The following is an 18,069-nucleotide window of genomic DNA, read 5'->3' as shown; positions in this document are numbered from 1 at the left end:
AGCCATCATCAAAATAATAATAAGAATACCCCAGTCAAATGTGCAATCCTGCTCCAGGTCGGCGTCCTCCTTAATGGGCGTGGTGACGATTTTGGGAATGGGCGACACCGCGGCCACGTTGCGCTCAGCGCTCGCTTGCTCCTCATCTTCCCCTAGGGGGCACAAGAGCACAAAACGCGTCATCAAAATATTCAGCTCAAAATAAAAAGGCTTGAAAAACGTTTTGCGGGAAAGGACTTGACTTGAACCCCATCAAACACCAAGAAAAGCTTTTTAGACAATAACTGTGTACAACATAAACATGAGCTCTGATCTTCTATTAAGTACACTAACCTGATAAAACATAATCATTAGATCAAATACAAGCCAGAGTCACACACACACACGCAATCATTGTGAAGCACTCACAGGTAAGCAAAGCTGTAAAGCTTGAGAGTATGCGTGTGTGAAAGAAAGAGAAAGAGAGAGAGAGAGAGAGAGAGAGAGAGAGAGAGAGAGAATAGTTTGGGAGGACAGACAACAAAAATGAGATCCTGAGGTCTGGAGATAAACCAAACACCTACATATTCCAATAAGTGATTGTTTTTCAGTTTAAAATACTCATATGTGTCAAAATATTTTAAGTAAGTGAAATGCATGTTCTATAGACTTTAAATCTGGAGATTGACTTTCATGTGTCAAAATATTTAAAGTAAGTGAAATGCATGTTCTATAGACTTTAAATCTGGAGATTGACTTGGCCAGTCTAAAACTTGTGTTTTTAGGGTCATTATCTTCTCTCTGCGTCACGATTGTTTGCGTTTCACACCCGTAAGCGGTGTAAACCCAAATCTGACACTTCACAATTGCTTGTTTTTCACCCCAAGACAGCGCCCCGGTTTTCAAGGTCAGTTACACCTCTCTCCGTTGCTCCATCTTGAGGCTCGGCTGTACCTACCGGCGGCGCGGTGCGTCCGTGCGTGTGGCGCGCTGGCGCGCAGTGGCGACACAACCCTGGGTGGTGGGGGGGTCGAAGTGGGGCTGCTGGGACTGTGCTGCTGCCTCAAGAAGGGGCTGTCCAAGCGGCCTGGCGGGGGTCCGGTTGGGGATGGTGGGGTTGGGGGCAACACGCAGCCACGCACACACACAGCCCAAAATAAAAGTACACACACACACACACACGCACGCACGCACGGGTGACGAAGACAACAAGCAACGCAACCAAGGAGGAAAGACGACAGGACGAGAAGAACGGAAAAAACCGGACGTCATTGTGACGAAAGTAAAGAACAAAATGGTTGGGGTTAAACAGAGAGAAAAAAGCAAACGGGGAAAAGAAAGAAAAGAAGGCGAGGTTAGTGCGCTCGCACACGCCGACAAGTGCAGACAGCATGCAAGAAATTTCACGCAGCTTCTTCGTTTTTTGTTTGGTGTCGGAAATAGCAAAATAAGAAAAAAAAAAGGGGGCAAAACATCTTCCAGCAAGCGTAAAGCGCAGTGTTAAAAAAAATAAATGAATAATCTGGCCACAGGACAACCTGATGTGCGGTTGTCATAGAAACACAATTTTTTTTCATAGAGGTCCTGCAAAATGTACCAAGGAGGTTCTGTTGCCACAGGTGTTTGCCAGTTAAATGAATCGCACACTTTGTTTGGCCATGTGTCTGCTGTGTGCGCTACATACACAGATCTGCACACTCATATAAGTGGATGAAGTGCTGCACCCATGAGGGAAAATTACAATCCATGATTTTACGGGCGTTTCCACACGTCATGGTAACTTAACTTGCACGGGACAGGACAGCCCCCTTAAAAAACAGCCTGATTTCAGCAAGGCTAGAAAAGAATGACTGATGGAAGTGTACTGTAATTTTTCAACCTCTGGGTATTTCAGAAATATCCTTAAAAGACCTGGGAAATGTTTCCAATGGTGCGTCAACGTAAATAGGACTCACCGGCCCGGTGGATGGTGATGGGCGAGGTGTCGACGCTGATGGTCATGGCGCGTTCCTTCTGCTTGAAGAACTCCCGGGGGTTTCCGGACCGCTGAGCGATGATGGCCTTCGCCTCCTGAACATGTAAGCGCGATAGACAGGTTGTTTTTAATTGCATGTTCGTCAGGATTTAAAAAAAAAAAAAAAAAAAGCCATCTTGGCGAATGGATAGATTGTTTCAGCATACCTCCACTTCAGACTCCTTCTTGTCCAGGCTGAGTTCATCGATGCTCAGCTCTGAGGGCTGCAAAAAACAAATGAGACGCACGCATGCGAAAGAGGTAAGAGTGTAAAAAAGACTACTGGGAATTGTACTAACAATTCTATTCATTTATTTTCATTTGATGATGTTTTCATATTTGTCCTGCTCAAAACTTGTAATTCATTAGGTTACATAGACATGTAACGATCCCATGTTCCAGTCTCGAGATAACCCAGGTGCGCGATTGTTATGCCAACTTGAAGGACTGTTTTGACTCACATGACCTTCCATCCATTTTCCATACTGCTTGTTTTCATTATGATGGTTTAATATCAATGCTGTTTCAACCTCGAGGTTCACAAGGACAAATACCCAGGTGTCCGATTGTCATGCCAACCTGAAGGATTGTTTTGACTCACATGACCTTCCATCCGCTTTCCACACTGCTTGTTTTCAGTAAGATGGTTTAATATCAATGCTGTTCCAACCTCGAGGTTCACAAGGACGCATACCCAGGTGTCTGATTGTTATGCCAACTTTCAGTCCCCCTTAACAATACCATCCTTCCATCATTTTCTATAGGGCTTGTCCTCATTAGGCTCTTGGGTAAACTGAACCTAGCCTAGCTGACTTTGGGTGACAGAAGCAGGGTCCATCTTGGACTAATCGCCAGATCGCAGGGCACATATAGACAAACAACCCAAAATACCAATGCGCTAGAATCTTCAATCAACCTAACATACATGCTTTTGAAATACGAGAAGACCAACTCGACACAGGAGGTCTGGATTCAAACTCTTAATCTCAGAACTGTGAGGCAGACGTGATAACCACTGTCCCACTGTCCTCCATTCGTCCACTCATTGCATTTATATCCCTTTGATATGTTTAATATTACTGTTCCAGCCTCAAAACCCCCACAAGGCCACATACCCAGGTGTCTGTCTGTTATTCCAATGGCCATTGAATCCCATATACTTACTAAGGTGGTTTGACTCTGCAACCTGTCTTTGGCCTCCTCTTCCTCCTGTATCTTCTTCCTGAACACATAAAACACAAAATCAAACCATTATTACATATATCTATATAAAGCTGTTGTTTTAATGTAATTGCGTGTCTAAGTGGTCACCTGTGCTCTTCGATCTGCCTCTCTCGCTCACGGTACCTCCTCTCTCGGTTCTCCTGCTCCTTCCTCTCCAGCTCCATTCGCTCCTCCTCGAAGCGCTGACGTTCCTCGGCCAGCTTCTTCCTATCCTCCTCCTTCCTCAGCTCCTCTTCGCGCTGGACACCAAATACCAAGATTTTTACATCTCAGTAGCGGCATTATCATTGGGATGTTTTTATTTTGGTTCGCTCGACCAACCTTGGCCTGCTCCCAGAATTCTTCTCGATTGATTTTCTTCATCTCCACTTCTGCGTTGGTCTTTTGGTACACCGTACCCTTCTCCCGAGGAGAGGAACAAACAGAAACAAAAGGTGAGGATGTGTTAACTTAGCCTGGAGTCTTAGGAATGAAAAATAAACAACATGGATCAGTGAATCACATCGTGTCGTATTGTAAGTGGAGCGAATCGTATCGTAATTGGAGTGAATCGTGTTGTACCGTACGGTATATTGTAATTGTGGTGAATCACATCTTATAATATGTGTATATCCCCTCCCCCTTTCTAATACCACGTCTCCGTGCTCCTCCTCTCGGGTTTTCAGACGGCTCATGACGGGACTCGCCGCCACCGTCGTCCCGTTGGTGAGACGTTGTCCGATGGCGGACGGGTCGATGTCGTCCAGACTGCTGGCGTTGATGATGACCGCCACACCCTAAAGAAACGACACCTGAAATCACTCAGAATTTTGACGAAGAGCTTCGTCGCCCACCGCACAATGACTACCACTAGTGGTCCGCGTACCACACTTTGACAATCACTGTTATAAAACATGTGAATAAAATGTCACAGCTGCTTTCATCTCTTTTCCTTCTTTTATCTAACCAGCAAATCCCAAAAATAGACTGTGCGCCAAGTGTAACACACACACACACACACACACACACACACACACACACACACACAGGAGGATCGCAGAGAGATTACTTAAAAGAGTGACGGTATTAGTCATGGCCGGTGTCATACACACACAAGCGCGCACACACTCCTCTTCAATCGTCCTACAGCTTTTAACTTACTTGGTTCTGAAATAAAATAAATATTCTATCCATTTTAGTAACATACGCAATTACAAATGACATACACAGGCAAATATTAATGTGTATCATATAGCGCACTGTATTGTATATAAATTGGACTTTTTTTGTCTTTATCGAATCATTTTTAATTTAAAAATGAAGTCACATTTCTTCATACTGAAGGAATTGGGTCAGTGAAACAATGGTTGGCTGTAAGACTTGCTAATTATGCTGGCTAGCCTAGCCACCCCCTTTTTGATGGCAAGTCCTTGAATTGATCAAGCTGCATCATGCAGCATCGTTCATCTGGCTAGGATACCTGCTGCCGATTGGGGTTCTCATTTGGACGAATTCCCTTGTCGGAGTTCGTCAAACTACGAGCTGTGGAACTTCCCCAAAATGCCTGCTTCGAACTAAAATGGACGACTTCCTGTTCAAGTTGGGGAATGGGTCCTTGAGTGCATCTTGTTATGATAGACATGTCCACCCAATTTCGAAAGAAACCGGTGTTGGTGCTCTGACCCTAATATACGTATAATCATAGACCACTGAAGTTTACCTGGAAGAAGTCCGCAATGGTGGCCACGTGGCTGGCACAGGCGCACTTCCTGGCGTCGGGCACGTCCTCGCCCACCTGGCAGAGTGAGAGGAAAAGTAGGGTCACAAAACTAAATGACAATGGCGCGAACTCTGTGAAAAAAGATTACAAAAATAGTGTTCCTGAGAAGCTGATGTGCACCATTTAACTATGATTTCTCCACTGTGAAAAAACGTCACGACACGTTTCTCAGTTCAAAGCGATCTACATTACTGTGTCACACTTTATCTAATCGAGTGGCTACATGTTCGCATACCAGCTTTTAGCATGTTAGCATTTAATCAATGCTCATGAGCAATAGTCCGGCAAGATGTAAAATCCTAATTAACGCCTCTAAGCAGTTTTGTTATTCAGGCTGGTCTCTCTGCTATACGTAAGGATACCAACTGCTAGCTTGTCAGCCTTTTATATGTTCTCAATTGGAATAGTACCTGATTACAGGGCAAATCGTTATCGATCTGGTTGAACAATTTTAGCTAGGGTAAGTGGTTCAGAGAATGGATGGATGAATTGAGGTTGATTGCTTTAAACTGCTAGCAAGTTAGTATTTTATCATTTCACATCGTACCTGACTACAGGGAAAAATGTAAAATCCTTATTGGTCTATTTTAGTGCTTTCGCTACGGTGATTGCCATCTCACTTATTGTTCTTCTACGAACTACTTAGCATGTTAGCATTTGATCACTTTCCATTCGAAATAGTGCCTGAAAACAGGGCAAAATCAAATACCCTTATCGATCGGCATTAGCACGTGATTTACTCCGATTGCTGTCTTGTTATCTGTTAGCGTATCAAAAGTGAGCGTGGTGGCATTTTCTCAAAACTCAAATTAGAATTAGTACCGGAATACACGGCAAGATCTAAAAACCCGTATCGATTGGCCTTAGCAGTTTCACTACTCCAGTTGATCGCTCGCAATAAGTTACTGTACCAAATGTTTGCATGTTAGCATTTGGTCAAATCTCATTATAAGTAGTACCTAAATACAAGGAAAGACCAAAAACCCTAATCAATCCGCCTTAGCACATTTACTTGGGTGGCTATCTTGCTATTTGTTAGCATACCAAATTCTAGCATGTTCGTTTTGTCTCATTTAAAATGCCAACGGTTTTGTTGTACTGTTTTGTTGTACCCCCCCAGGAAAACAAAAATCCCAAACTTTGTAGATCGACTATAGGCATATTTCTATGTATGTAAGTTACCCAGTTGATGAGGATATATCGTGGCAGGGCAGCGTTGGGCTCCTTCAGGCTGCAGAAACCGTACATAATCCTGGCGCTGTCAAAAGTCAGCGTGATCTCGGCCAGGCCGCCACCTGCAGCGCAAACAAACAATAATGTCCATCAAATCCACAATGTAAGTAAATGTAAAATAAAATGTATGCCTCGGATAAAAAAAATAATACCTCCTGATGATGCCAGTGTCAAATCGTTATCGCTATCATCTTGATACGTGTACAAGGCCCTGCGCCAACAAGACAGAAAGGACAATATTAGTGCTGAATTACAATTTATACAATTCAACATGCAAAAGTCTGATCCATATGATAAGACTTTTTAGGTCCTGCTGTTTTGGTGAGCAACACAGACCAAATGGGCTCAGCAGTTCACTCTTTAAAATCCGTACGATAACATTAACAAATCACAAACAGCTTTAATTACATTGTTGTTTTGTGTTGCTGTTTTTTCTTTAAGGATGGGGGACAAGGAGGCGTAAATTTGAGGAAGACGTTTATTTGTCCAAGGCATCGTCAATTTTTATCTGTTCTGGTCACACTTTCTGGCCATATACTAACACTAATCTTCCATGTAACAAGCAAAGGATGACTCATATTTATACATAGCGAAGCACCACAGTGCAATCCTTGTTAAAAAACATTCTGACACACACTTACTGATTGGATATGCTATCAACAATATATTAAATCACACACACATCCTCCTCTGCTGAGGTGAAATGAAGGTGAGAAGAGATTCAAATCTTTGGATTAAATCTAGTGGACCTCTGCAGTCATGGTGTTGAAGGACAAAAAACAAACAAAACCTTAGCTGGCAACAAATATTTATATTATATATCTATTATATCTATTTTGTGTAGTTTTCGTAGGGGATACGTTCCAGACCAACCCGCAATAGGCGAAAATCCACAATATAGAGAGACCATTTTTTAAATATTCTTTCGCCGACATCTTAAACGTTTTAAAGACATTTTTAAACACATTGTAAATGTATTTGAACACACACAAAATAAAGAGTACACAAAAAAGATTGCAAAAAAATATGATTCCACACAAAGCTTCATTTAACAAATACAGCTTTCCATGGATGTCTGGCTTCAACGCTGCATTTTTGTGTGCGTTTCGTGTGTGTGTGTCTGGTTGTGCCGGACGTGTAGCTCGAGGGGGCCAATCACCAGTCCGTCCAGCTGACCTTACGCTATTACTGCCTGCGGCGTTGGTCTGACTTTGTGCTGACCTCCCCCCTCCCAGATTCTTTCTCTTTCTGTTTAGTCACGCCACGTGATTTTGTTTTTCTTCTACATCCTGCATGTCATCAAATATCATCAGCCCGACCCAACCAATAATATTGACAATGTGATAACAGCAAAAAAAAAAAAAAAAAAAAAAATGCTCCAGAGAGCTTTCATTTCCCCTAGTTTCAGATCAAATTCCATCGACTTTCTATAGGGCTAGTCTTTATTAGGATCGCGGGAGAACAGCACCCTATCCCAGCAGACTTTTGGCAAGAGAAGCGGGGTCCACCAGTCCAGGGGTCACCCCGCTTCTCTCGCCAAAAGTCAGTTAGGATAGGCTGCTTCTCATCTGCTACCCAAATGAGGTCAAGCGCTATAATAAATCGATGGATGTATATAAATTCGTAAAGGAGCGTCATTAAAGGAGCTGCAGGGATTTCTGGAAAGTGCAGGCTGTGCCCAACATCTGACAACAATCACCCATATTTTGTCTGTAGATTGGAAAAGGACGGAATCTTGCATTGAACAGACACAGTGAGGGATTACAGATGAGACAATTATATATAAAAAAACAACAACAACAGAAAAACAAAAGACGGAGAGTCGAGTCACAGGTTAATATTGAGAGGGCGCCCTATAAATAATTCTCTTTATGAAGCAGGCAGCTGTTTATTATTCATATTCAGCCACCGTGACCCAGAAACAGCTCCAAGAAAGATGGAGAGAGTGCAGAACAAGTGAAATGGATGGATTTCAAAAGAAGACTGATGGAGACAAAAAAAAAAAAAGATCCGGGATAAGAAGCAGAAGAAGAGAGGATGAGTACAGTAGTGATACGTGATGGCAAAAGACAAAATCTCTTCAACACATCTCCGTCCATTTCTAGGTTTGTCCAAACCTTTATTTCCCATTAGCGCCGTGGAAAAAAAGAAGATAGGCCACTTGGGACCATCGCCATGGCAACCGGGCGCACCCCCCCACCCCACCTTCTTGTCGTTATGGAGGCAACAGCAGTTTGTGACCGGAGGCTAGCGGTGGTGTTAAAGATAAAGATAAGATAAAAGATAAAGATAGGAGGAGGATAATGGAAAAGCAAAACACATTTACAGTTTTGAAGAGGCTGCGTATGGAACCCGCCCACCTGTATGTGTATTTTCATATATTATTGGTCCAAATAGTATCAGAATAACAGGTTATAATACAAGTAGTAAAACTATTATATTTGCATTAATATCCAAAGACAAAACTACTTTTGGAAATGTATTTTTTTATTCCTCTTTTTTTATTGTGGTACACTAATATGGAGGGGGAAATGATTATTGACATATTCAGCACACCACCAGGGGGAGAAAGAGATCTTTTGACGATTATTTGGGTGAGTTTAAAAAAAAAAAAAAAAAGTATTGGAACAGTGAGGCCAATTTATGAAGTTTTTGCTGTAGACTGTAAAGCATTGGTGATGTCATCAAATGAAAACCATGTGAGCAAAAGTATTGGAACACGTGACTGAAAGGTGTGTGGACTCTTACATTGATGTAGTCAAACAAAAACATAGCTCTTCAGATATCTGGCGGATTACATTTAAACGAGTGAAAATTTCCAAATCAACAAAGGAGTTCATCATGGGGCAAGAAGTGGTAGGTTGGCCATGTAAAAACTCCAAACTCAAACCCTATAGAGCTTGCATTTTGGCCAAACAGCGAAAAAAGAATGCCAAAGTTTAGTGATGACAATGGATCACAAGCTTGATAAAGCTTAGAGACTGTAAATTGTCCAACGGTGCAAATGCTTGCTTGTCTATGTCTTGATTGGCTAGTGACCTGATAAGTTTGCTCACGACTAGTAATTAGCAACCTTACTGTTCAGTGAGAATGAGCAAAACGTGTCACATACTGATGAAGAATCGCTGATTAGATGAGCTCAACTTGGTCAAAAAGGATGGACCATGCATTTTAGAATGTCTAACGCGCTATGATCTCATTATGGCTCAATCAGGATAAAAGGCTGTGCAATTTATGTGAACATTAAAGAGTTTTGAGTGGGGAAAGAATTGCTTCAGTTGCCGGGACAACCTCATCAAAGTGGTCTCAGTCTACAGAGATTCTAAGAAAAGTTTCAAGTCAGAATTAATGAATTCACATGTGGTGAATGGTCCGTGCTTTTATTGTATTTCCAACCCCCACCTCGCCCCCCCCCCCCCCCCCCCCCCCCCCCCCCCCCAACACAGACCTCTGCTGCTGCAAATAGAAGCAAGCAGCTGGCTTGCAGCGCACACTTGCTGGTGAGATGACGAGAGCCGGTCTGTCGCGGAAGGGGAGGCAGCCAAACGCCAACCGGAATGCCCACACTTCATTTCACCATTAAGCACGCACTTGACGGCGAGATCCAGCCCACTGTTACACATGAGACGACAAGATCCAACCAACCTTTACACCTGCACTGGCCAGCAAGATCATGCATACACTTGCTGGTGAGATGATGACGGTGGCCACGTGGCTGGCACAGGCGCACTTCCTGTCAAGCGATGCATTAGCAGACACGGTTTAACGCTTGCTGGAATGGGCACACTTGTCAGCAATACCCAGCTGGCTATTGCAAACACTCCGACTGGTGAGATCCAGCCTAATGTTATACATACACTTGCTGGCGAGATGATGAGCCCGAGCCTATGAGCATTTCTATTGAGGAGACAGTCAAACAGTGGCCGGAATGCAGACACACTCAGAGATGAAATCCAGACAGACACACTCGCCGGTGAGATCCAACCCACTGTTAAACATGCACTTGCTGGTGAGATAACAAGAGCGATCCCGCTGAGTGGAACGGAAGGGATACCCAAATGCCAGCTACAATGCAGAAACACTCGGTGGCGAGATCCAGTCCCACTTTTACACGCCCACACACCATTAGATCCAGCGCACTATTTGCACGCAAGATGACGAGACTCAGCCCACGTGCAACTCTGAAGAGGAGACAGACAAATGGCAGCTGGGAAAGAAGACACACTTGTCGGAGAGACACAGCCCACTATCATACTGGCACGTGCTGGCGAGATAACAGCCCACTGTTACGCACGCCCTTGCCGGCGAGATGACGATCGTACGTTTGCCCAGCAACAGGGAGGGAGAGATGTCTAAATACCAGCTGGAACGCACACGCTTGAAATCGCCGTTAAACACGCATGAGCTGCAAGAGATCCAGACCGCTGTTATGAATACACTTGCCGGCGAGATGACGAGAGGCAGCAGCCCCGGCGCCTCTGTATCGGTAAAGCTAAGGCTCTGCCCCAGTTGTCGTGGTAACAAGGGCCAGATTCCCCAATATATGGCGCAGGGATGGCTTATTTACTTGAAAGAGGGAGGGCTAAAAAAGAGATATTTCATCTTACAATAAAAAGGCTGTGTACTAAGTGTCCAATAATTCTTGATCCTTGAGGTATTTTGACAAAAGCACGCCACAGACTTAAAAAAACAACAACCTGGGACCTCTTCTAAATTGTGGAGAAAAATGAGTAATACGTCTCCTTTAACTGCAAAAGCATGCGGGCGGTCAGGGAGTTATCCTCATACAGGCGGAAAAAAAGCCAAGTAAGAGAAGAGTGGAGATAGCATTGTGTTATTTATTGAGGAAGAAACCACAGCGGTGACTTCATGCACAAGCAATGGAGTGAACACACAGACATGAGGGAGAAGGAATTAAGCGTAATAGGAGGAAGGCGAGGATGAGTAAAACAAGGATAAGGGCACGAAAGTAGACATGAGTACGTGTGAGGAAGCTTTTGCCTAACAGGGGCAAAACTGGCAAAAGTTCTCACACTCTGTACTCAAGTAAAAATACCAACAATTGTGTAAAAACAAAAAGTGGCAAACTGAAGTTCTCATTCAACTCATTTTCATAAAAAGTACAGATGGAAATGCACTTCTGTTTTTTTTTTTTTTTTTTTTTTTTTTCTGTCTCTTATATACAAAACTGTGAAGGGAAACATATTTAAGCCTTTAGTATACAAGAGACAGGACAAGTACTTTAAGAATAATGGGAGATGCAATTTGATTAAAACAAGCATGCAACCGAGGTTAACTTTACCTCTCTCTAGTTACATCTTTTTTTTTACCTCGTGTCGTCATCCGCGGGGAGTAGAAAGAAGTAGAAATTATAGATATCTGTTTGAAAATGTAGGGGGTAAAAGTAACAAGTCGTCAGAAAAATACGTTCACGGGGATAGCGCAATTGATGCCTCCTCTAAAATGGTTTATAATTCCCTTTAGATGCCACAAGATGGTGGCAAATTACCACTTTCTTAATTGACAGCGCGATGGCCTGTCAATGAAGCTAGTCCCCTCACTTGCACACAGTTTCTTGGCGCCAAGACGCAACAAGATGGCGCCAAAGCAAAACCTTACACACAGCAAGTAGCGACTCACCAACATCCATCCATCCATCCATTTTCTGAGCCGCTTCTCCTCACTAGGGTCACGGGCGTGCTGGAGCCTATCCCAGCTATCGTCGGGCAGGAGGCGGGGTACACCCTGAACTGGTTGCCAGCCAATCGTAGGGCACATACAAACAAACAACCAGTCGCACACACAGTCACACCTACAGGCAATTTAGAGTCTCCAATTAATGCATGTTTTTGGGATGTGGGAGGAAACCGGAGTGTCCGGAGAAAACCCACGCAGGCACGGGGAAAACATGCAAACTCCACACAGGCGGGGCCGGGTATTGAACCCGGGTCCTCAGAACTGTGAGGCTGACGCTCTAACCAGTCGTCCACCGTGCCGCCGAATCACCAACATATGTGGTAAAAAAAATAAGACCATAAAACATCAGTGGGGTGCTTTTCTGCACCATTGACGTTAGTACAGCTTCTTTCCCCTAACTTCTCCCCAGCACGACGTCACTTCTCTTGCAGATGTTTGCGGGGGCTAAAAATGAATTGACCAGATGGGAATCCATAGCGTGGATAGCAGCCAAACCAGCAGCAGCAGCTGAGGCAGCGAATTGAGGAAGATTTTTCCATCGATATTTTTTTTGCTGTCGTTTCATCGCCGCTGAGTGTTGCCATTACAACAACAAAAAAAAAAGGGCTGATTCACATTCGGTTGTCTGGATCAGCAACATGTCGGTGTTGACAAAAGCGGCGCAGAGAAGATTAGCTCATCACAAATGCGCTGCAGAGGAATTATGGAGGCAATTATGATCTCAGATTGTCAGGAAGGCTTTAATGCAGGGACAAAAACTAAAACCCTAACCTCTGACTACAGATTCAGATAAAACCAAAAGGAAGTTGATAAAAAAAAAAAAAAAAAAAAGGAAGTTGAAACTAAGACTCCTGTGGCACAAGAGCCACGTGAAAGTTCTCGAGCATACTAAAGTGAAATGAAACCAGGGCACATAAAACAGAAGTTGGAGGTAACTTATATCATCAAGAGAGACCCGCAGATGTTTCAATTCTCTTTTTCAGGGTATCTGCAGGTTTAAGGATGCAAAATGGAAAACTTTTACCCAACTGTTTTAAAATTGTGATGTCACAATTCATTATGATGTATGGTACTCCTCGTGGTATGTGAAAGAAGCACCGAAATTAAATGTTCAACTGCGCATAATGTTAGTGGCTTTTTTTTTTTTAATCCAGTATAGTACATTTTTTAAGTACAGTTCAGTTGTATTTAACTTGTAAGTACAATTCATTGGCATTTAACCTATTAGAATTATTAAAAAATGTATGTACAATTTTTATTGAAATTTTATGTGCAATATATTTTAGTTGAATCTTTATTCAAGCAGTTTTTTTCTTCAAATCGACAAGGTGTAATTCGGTGACTGATATGAAGTGCTGCCTCCCTTAGTGAAAATACAATCCATGCTTTCAGATTGCACTTGTTTTTTTGTTGTTTTTTGGCTATTTTTTAGACATGGGGTCAACAAGTAGCCTTGCCATAATGGCACGTACACAGGAGAGGGGGTGGGGTGATTGTGTGGCAGGACCACCTCATTCAAAACAGGCTGAGTTGAGTGAGGCAAAAACAAAAAAAAAGGGTGAAGAAAGTACAGGTAATTCATGATCCTTCGGGTATTTTGACAAACACAGACATGTTATGAAGACATCTGGGAACGGGTTTTAAATGAAAAAAATAATAATAAAGGCTGAATATTAGAAGACAATATCCTACACTGGCACAAAAAGGAAGGGTGTGGCAATTCACTATGAACTGTGGCAACAATGCAAAATTAAAACCACCACATGATTCTGGGCACAGAAAAGTAACTCTTGGATGACAAAACTGAGTCTTGGTTGTCTACATGTTGAAATTTTTTCATGTTTTCAGTGTTTTCAGTTTCTAGCGACATGCTAGCGGTTCTGTCGGCCTCATATCCTAATGGTCTCTTGGGGGGGGACGAAGGTCGAGGGTGGTGCGCGTCCATCCCTCCAGAGAGAGAGCCATTGCTCGGGCTCAGTAATCCAATGCAATCACAACACCGAGCTGAAAAGCACTCAAGTGCCCCAGGGAGAAGTCGGAGAGCAAGTCCATCATTCCAGAAATACTTAAAATGCCCTCGAATTCTTCGGTTGGTAGCAGACACTTGGTCTCTTTTCAGCAGAGATGTGGTTTTACTCCTATTTCATTACTTTTCGACTTATTATTTTTAAAGCTGGGTACACCTACGAACTGATAATCGGGACAAATTTGAGAATTTCGTCCGATGGTCGGATGTCCGTAAAAGATTATCCTGGTCGATTAGCCTACGCGATGTAGCGTGGATTCACTGTATCCGGGATTCAACAATACAGAAAAATCTTGCAAAGTTTTGATGTGACGACATAGCTGGCGTGACTGTCGATGGAGGAGGCCCGATCAGTGTTCACAGCCTCCCTTTGTGTCGAGCTGGGCTCATAATGGACTTCCTGTGAGTCCTCCCCTATCCACACTGCGCCAACGGCGTCCAAGCGCTGACCAGCACTCGGCGTCCGGCACAATTGTTGGGCGGTTGCCATGTGAGCGAGTGTAAACAAGAGCGAGGGAGCCGAGAATGTTTGGACTGGGGCGACGGGAGTGTTTGACTGGAACCCGATGTTCTGCGGTGATAGTATGATGCTGTTTTTGTATTCGGAGACATTTTAAGACAAATGAGTGGGTATTGTTTATTGGGGGTGGGGAGCATCTTCCTAATTAGGTACTAGCTGTAACAGACAGCTGTAACACAAACGTGCACAACCAACTAATAAACGAAGATGTATTTGCTGGCGTTTTTAGGCTCCGTCACAAGTATTGTAGATGCATTTTACCAAACCAACTTTTTCTCGTATTTTGGATGTAATATTGGCTCTATGGTGCCTCAGTAAACATGTGAAATATGAATTAAAATTGTCCACACATTCCTGAGTCCAAGATGTTTTTCTGCCGAGAGGCCTGAAATCAGGTCATTGGAATTTCTCAAGCTTATCTAAATCACTAGCGAAGATCTCCGCTTTCCATTTCCGCTCCCGAGCCAGCGCTGTAAACATAACAAACATGTATGCTCTCAAAAGTGGGTCTTCTACACGGAGGCAACATATCAGAGGAAAGGGGGCGGTCTTAGCCAAATATGGACAAAGTGGCTACAAAACTGGGTCAAACAGAAGTAGCTGTCATTTTCTGGACACTCATATGATAAAACCAATGTGTTTTTTTTTAAATAAAATTGCCACTTTTATTCTAAGTCTATGTTAGAGTCACTCCATGGAGGTGTAAATAGCCAAACATGGAACCTTTAAGAGCAAGAAAAAGAGGCAAAAAAGGTCCCCTACCAAGGTCCAGTAATCGTCATTGTTCCCACAGAGCAGACCGAAAATGTTTATGAGTATTGTCTTATACTCTGTATGTGTTGCTTCTCATTGTGTGTTAAAAGTAGCAGAGCAGTAGAAGGTTGGCAATTAAAATAATAAAACATCTATGCAAATTTCCGTTAGCCCATGCATGGCATTTCACATTGTATGTTAGCATTAAGCTAGAAGACTTTTGTTTGACGAAAATGTATGGTTTGGTTGAACATTTGACAAAGTTTAATTCTCCTAAACAATAAATATTTACTTTTCTTTAACCAAAAAAAAAATAATTTTTCATATGGTCTATCGAGACCATAGCTTTACACCGATCATGGATGGTTCTGGAACGTATGCAGGGGTTCACTGTATGTATTTTATAACTATGAAACATTTTATAGGAATTAGGGAAGTTCCCCAATGAAAATAAGAGCAGGGTCATTTAATGTGTTATTTTTAAGACCTCTGAATAGCTCTTTGAATGATTGTCATTTTTAAAGAATTACATTTAAGACTTTTTTTTAAGGATCCACGGACACCCTGTCATTCCTAATCATAGCAAAAATCCAATTTCTATTTTCAAATGGGGCATTGTATTTTCAACCATTTCCCTTAAAACCTTCGTCAACATGGAAGTGCCACCACGTCTCCTGAGACCAATCATCGGACAGCGACGTGTCAGCCTTCACCCTAGACAACCGCACGACTACGACCTATTCCCCCAACGAAAGGCTGCAGAAGACGCGTTGGGCATTCTGAGCCAGATTTGAATGGAAAGGCCGGAAAATGTGCATGGCACTGAAGCAAAATAGTGGAAAGCGGGCTTAATACGTGGGCCGAGGATTTTTCATTGAGAAGCAGCGGGCATCAAGTCACCCATGACAGAGACGTCTGTGTCACACAGGGGGCTGTGCTTTAAAAAAAAAAAAAAAACAAGAACTCACACAGCGTCGCCTTTGTGAGCCGCCATTCCGTTTGATAGGCCGGGTCGGCGTAGGCAGCGGGCCAGCGGGGTCCTTTTCATTCCCCCAAACCCCCGCCCTCCTCGCTCCTCTTTCTTCACAAACTTTTGCTTTTTTTTCCTAGCATGGCTAAACAACAGTCCGGAGCCAATCCTCTAAATCACTAATCCTCGTCTCTACGGCGGCAAATAAGCTAACACTTCTAACCAGTATTGTTATCAATAAAAGAGTAGCCAAGCATGCAACACAGCAAGCAGGAAGCCAGAATAGGAGTCGACGGAGAAGCCATGCTAACAGCTAAGCTAACGTGAAATTTAGATTAGCGAAACATCAGAATAAGAGCAGTACTCTTAACAGTCGGGAACGAGCTGACTACAAATACAGTCAACCCCATTTTATCTAAGGGAATCAGTTGTAAACCCTATAGGTGAGCATTTATGATACAGAGAAACCATATAACTACCGTACACCTAGCTAGTAATTATCTGTGCGAGTACTTTTGCCACCTCTGCAAGTGGACTGACAAGCAGCATCTCTCAAATGTTCCACTACCGTCTTCAAAAAAGGGAATATTGATTAATATTGATTCGCTTCATTAGAACTGAAACACTTTGATATTGAACGGTGACAATTCGCTGTGCTTTTTCCCCAGAAGAAAATGACTCATAATACATACTAAAAAAAAGCCTAAAATCTATTTGGCATAGTGTGAGCTAACAAATATTCAGCGTATGTACCGTGACAACAACAACACTTCAGAACACTTAGTACCATATTTCTGTAAACAGGGACCGGGGGAGGCGTTTGTTTCCTCAGCAGCAAATGGGATGGCATTTTTGGGAATCATAAAATTCAATACAGTGTACATGTCAAGTGAAAGTGGAATTTAAAACAAAATTAAAAAAGACTCTTACAGAGAAAAGAAAGTATCTAAACAGAGAAATGAAATTAGGTAAACGGAACATATCCCCAGGACATTAACGCCCTCAACATTGTGGAGTGACCACATGACAGTGAATAATAATACGCAAACCCTATATACTGTAACTCATCTGAGAGACTGTTTATATGCTGCTGTTTTTGGTTAGCAACAGCGTCCAAATGGGCTCAGAATTGAACACTTTCATGTGTGTGTTTTCAAACATCCATCCATCCTTTTTCTGAGCCGCTTCTCCTCACTAGGGTCGCGGGCGTGCTGGAGCCTAACCCAGCTGTCATCGGGCAGGAGGCGGGGTACACCCTGAACTGGTTGCCAGACAATCGCAGGGCACATACAAACAAACAACCATTCGCACTCACATTCACACCTACGGGCAATTTAAGAGTCTCCAATTAATGCATGTTTTTGGGATGTGGGAGGAAACCGGAGTGCCCGGAGAAAACTCACGCAGGCACGGGGAGAACATGCAAACTCCCCACAGGCGGGGCCGGGGATTGAACCCAGGTCCTCAGAACTGTGAGGCTGACGCTCTAACCAGTCGTCCACCGTGCCGCTTTGTTTTCAAACAGATAATTACAATTACAACAGGCATATTATTTTTCTAACATTATTAGTTAGCACTACACAGGTCTTACAGTATCTTGCACCGTGAACACATGCAAATTTGCGGTTCGGCATTCGCAAATTCGCCTAGTCACAGTTTTTTGGGGGTTATCCAGCCTCCATTGTTCACTGTTGTTGTGCTCAGGCCAAAGCTGTGTCTAATAGAAGGGGAAAAAGTCTTTCTTGTGGCATCTTACAGCATCTGAATTGCGGGGGAAATCTGTACATGGGACATATTGTGGAAACTTGAAATTAACCAACCAAGCACATTTTCTGCAGGCTGCCTACGTCAGAAAACGTGCCTTGCCTCTTGAGAGACACCGGGAAAGAGACAG

The 18,069-nt window shown here is 43.1% G+C and overlaps 1 protein-coding gene across 10 annotated transcripts in view; it reads right to left on the bottom strand.

Annotated features, from left to right (window-relative positions):
* dbn1 (drebrin 1) overlaps positions 1-18,069 on the bottom strand; it is a 62,902-nt gene that overhangs the window by 12,805 nt on the left and 32,028 nt on the right. For 4 of the 10 annotated variants that reach the window (XR_009770183.1, XR_009770184.1, XR_009770189.1 and 1 more), the window contains exons 2-12: positions 6,362-6,420; positions 6,159-6,271; positions 4,917-4,991; positions 3,850-3,993; positions 3,539-3,619; positions 3,305-3,456; positions 3,158-3,215; positions 2,161-2,217; positions 1,935-2,055; positions 938-1,066; positions 30-152 (exon numbers count right to left, since the gene is read on the bottom strand). Coding sequence is in view for 3 of the 10 variants with exons in the window: in XM_061702409.1 (XP_061558393.1) it covers positions 30-152; positions 938-1,066; positions 1,935-2,055; positions 2,161-2,217; positions 3,158-3,215; positions 3,305-3,456; positions 3,539-3,619; positions 3,850-3,993; positions 4,917-4,991; positions 6,159-6,271; positions 6,362-6,420 (1,112 nt within the window). In the remaining 7 variants the exon portion in view is untranslated. The remainder of the gene's footprint in view (positions 1-29; positions 153-937; positions 1,067-1,934; positions 2,056-2,160; positions 2,218-3,157; positions 3,216-3,304; positions 3,457-3,538; positions 3,620-3,849; positions 3,994-4,916; positions 4,992-6,158; positions 6,272-6,361; positions 6,421-18,069) is intronic. The other 6 variants (XR_009770186.1, XM_061702410.1, XR_009770187.1 and 3 more) reach the window with 4 other exon arrangements.

Source organism: Phycodurus eques, chromosome 17 (genome assembly GCF_024500275.1).
Source record: "Phycodurus eques isolate BA_2022a chromosome 17, UOR_Pequ_1.1, whole genome shotgun sequence".
NCBI lineage: Eukaryota > Metazoa > Chordata > Actinopteri > Syngnathiformes > Syngnathidae > Phycodurus > Phycodurus eques.
This window is presented reverse-complemented; position numbering and strand designations above follow the sequence as displayed.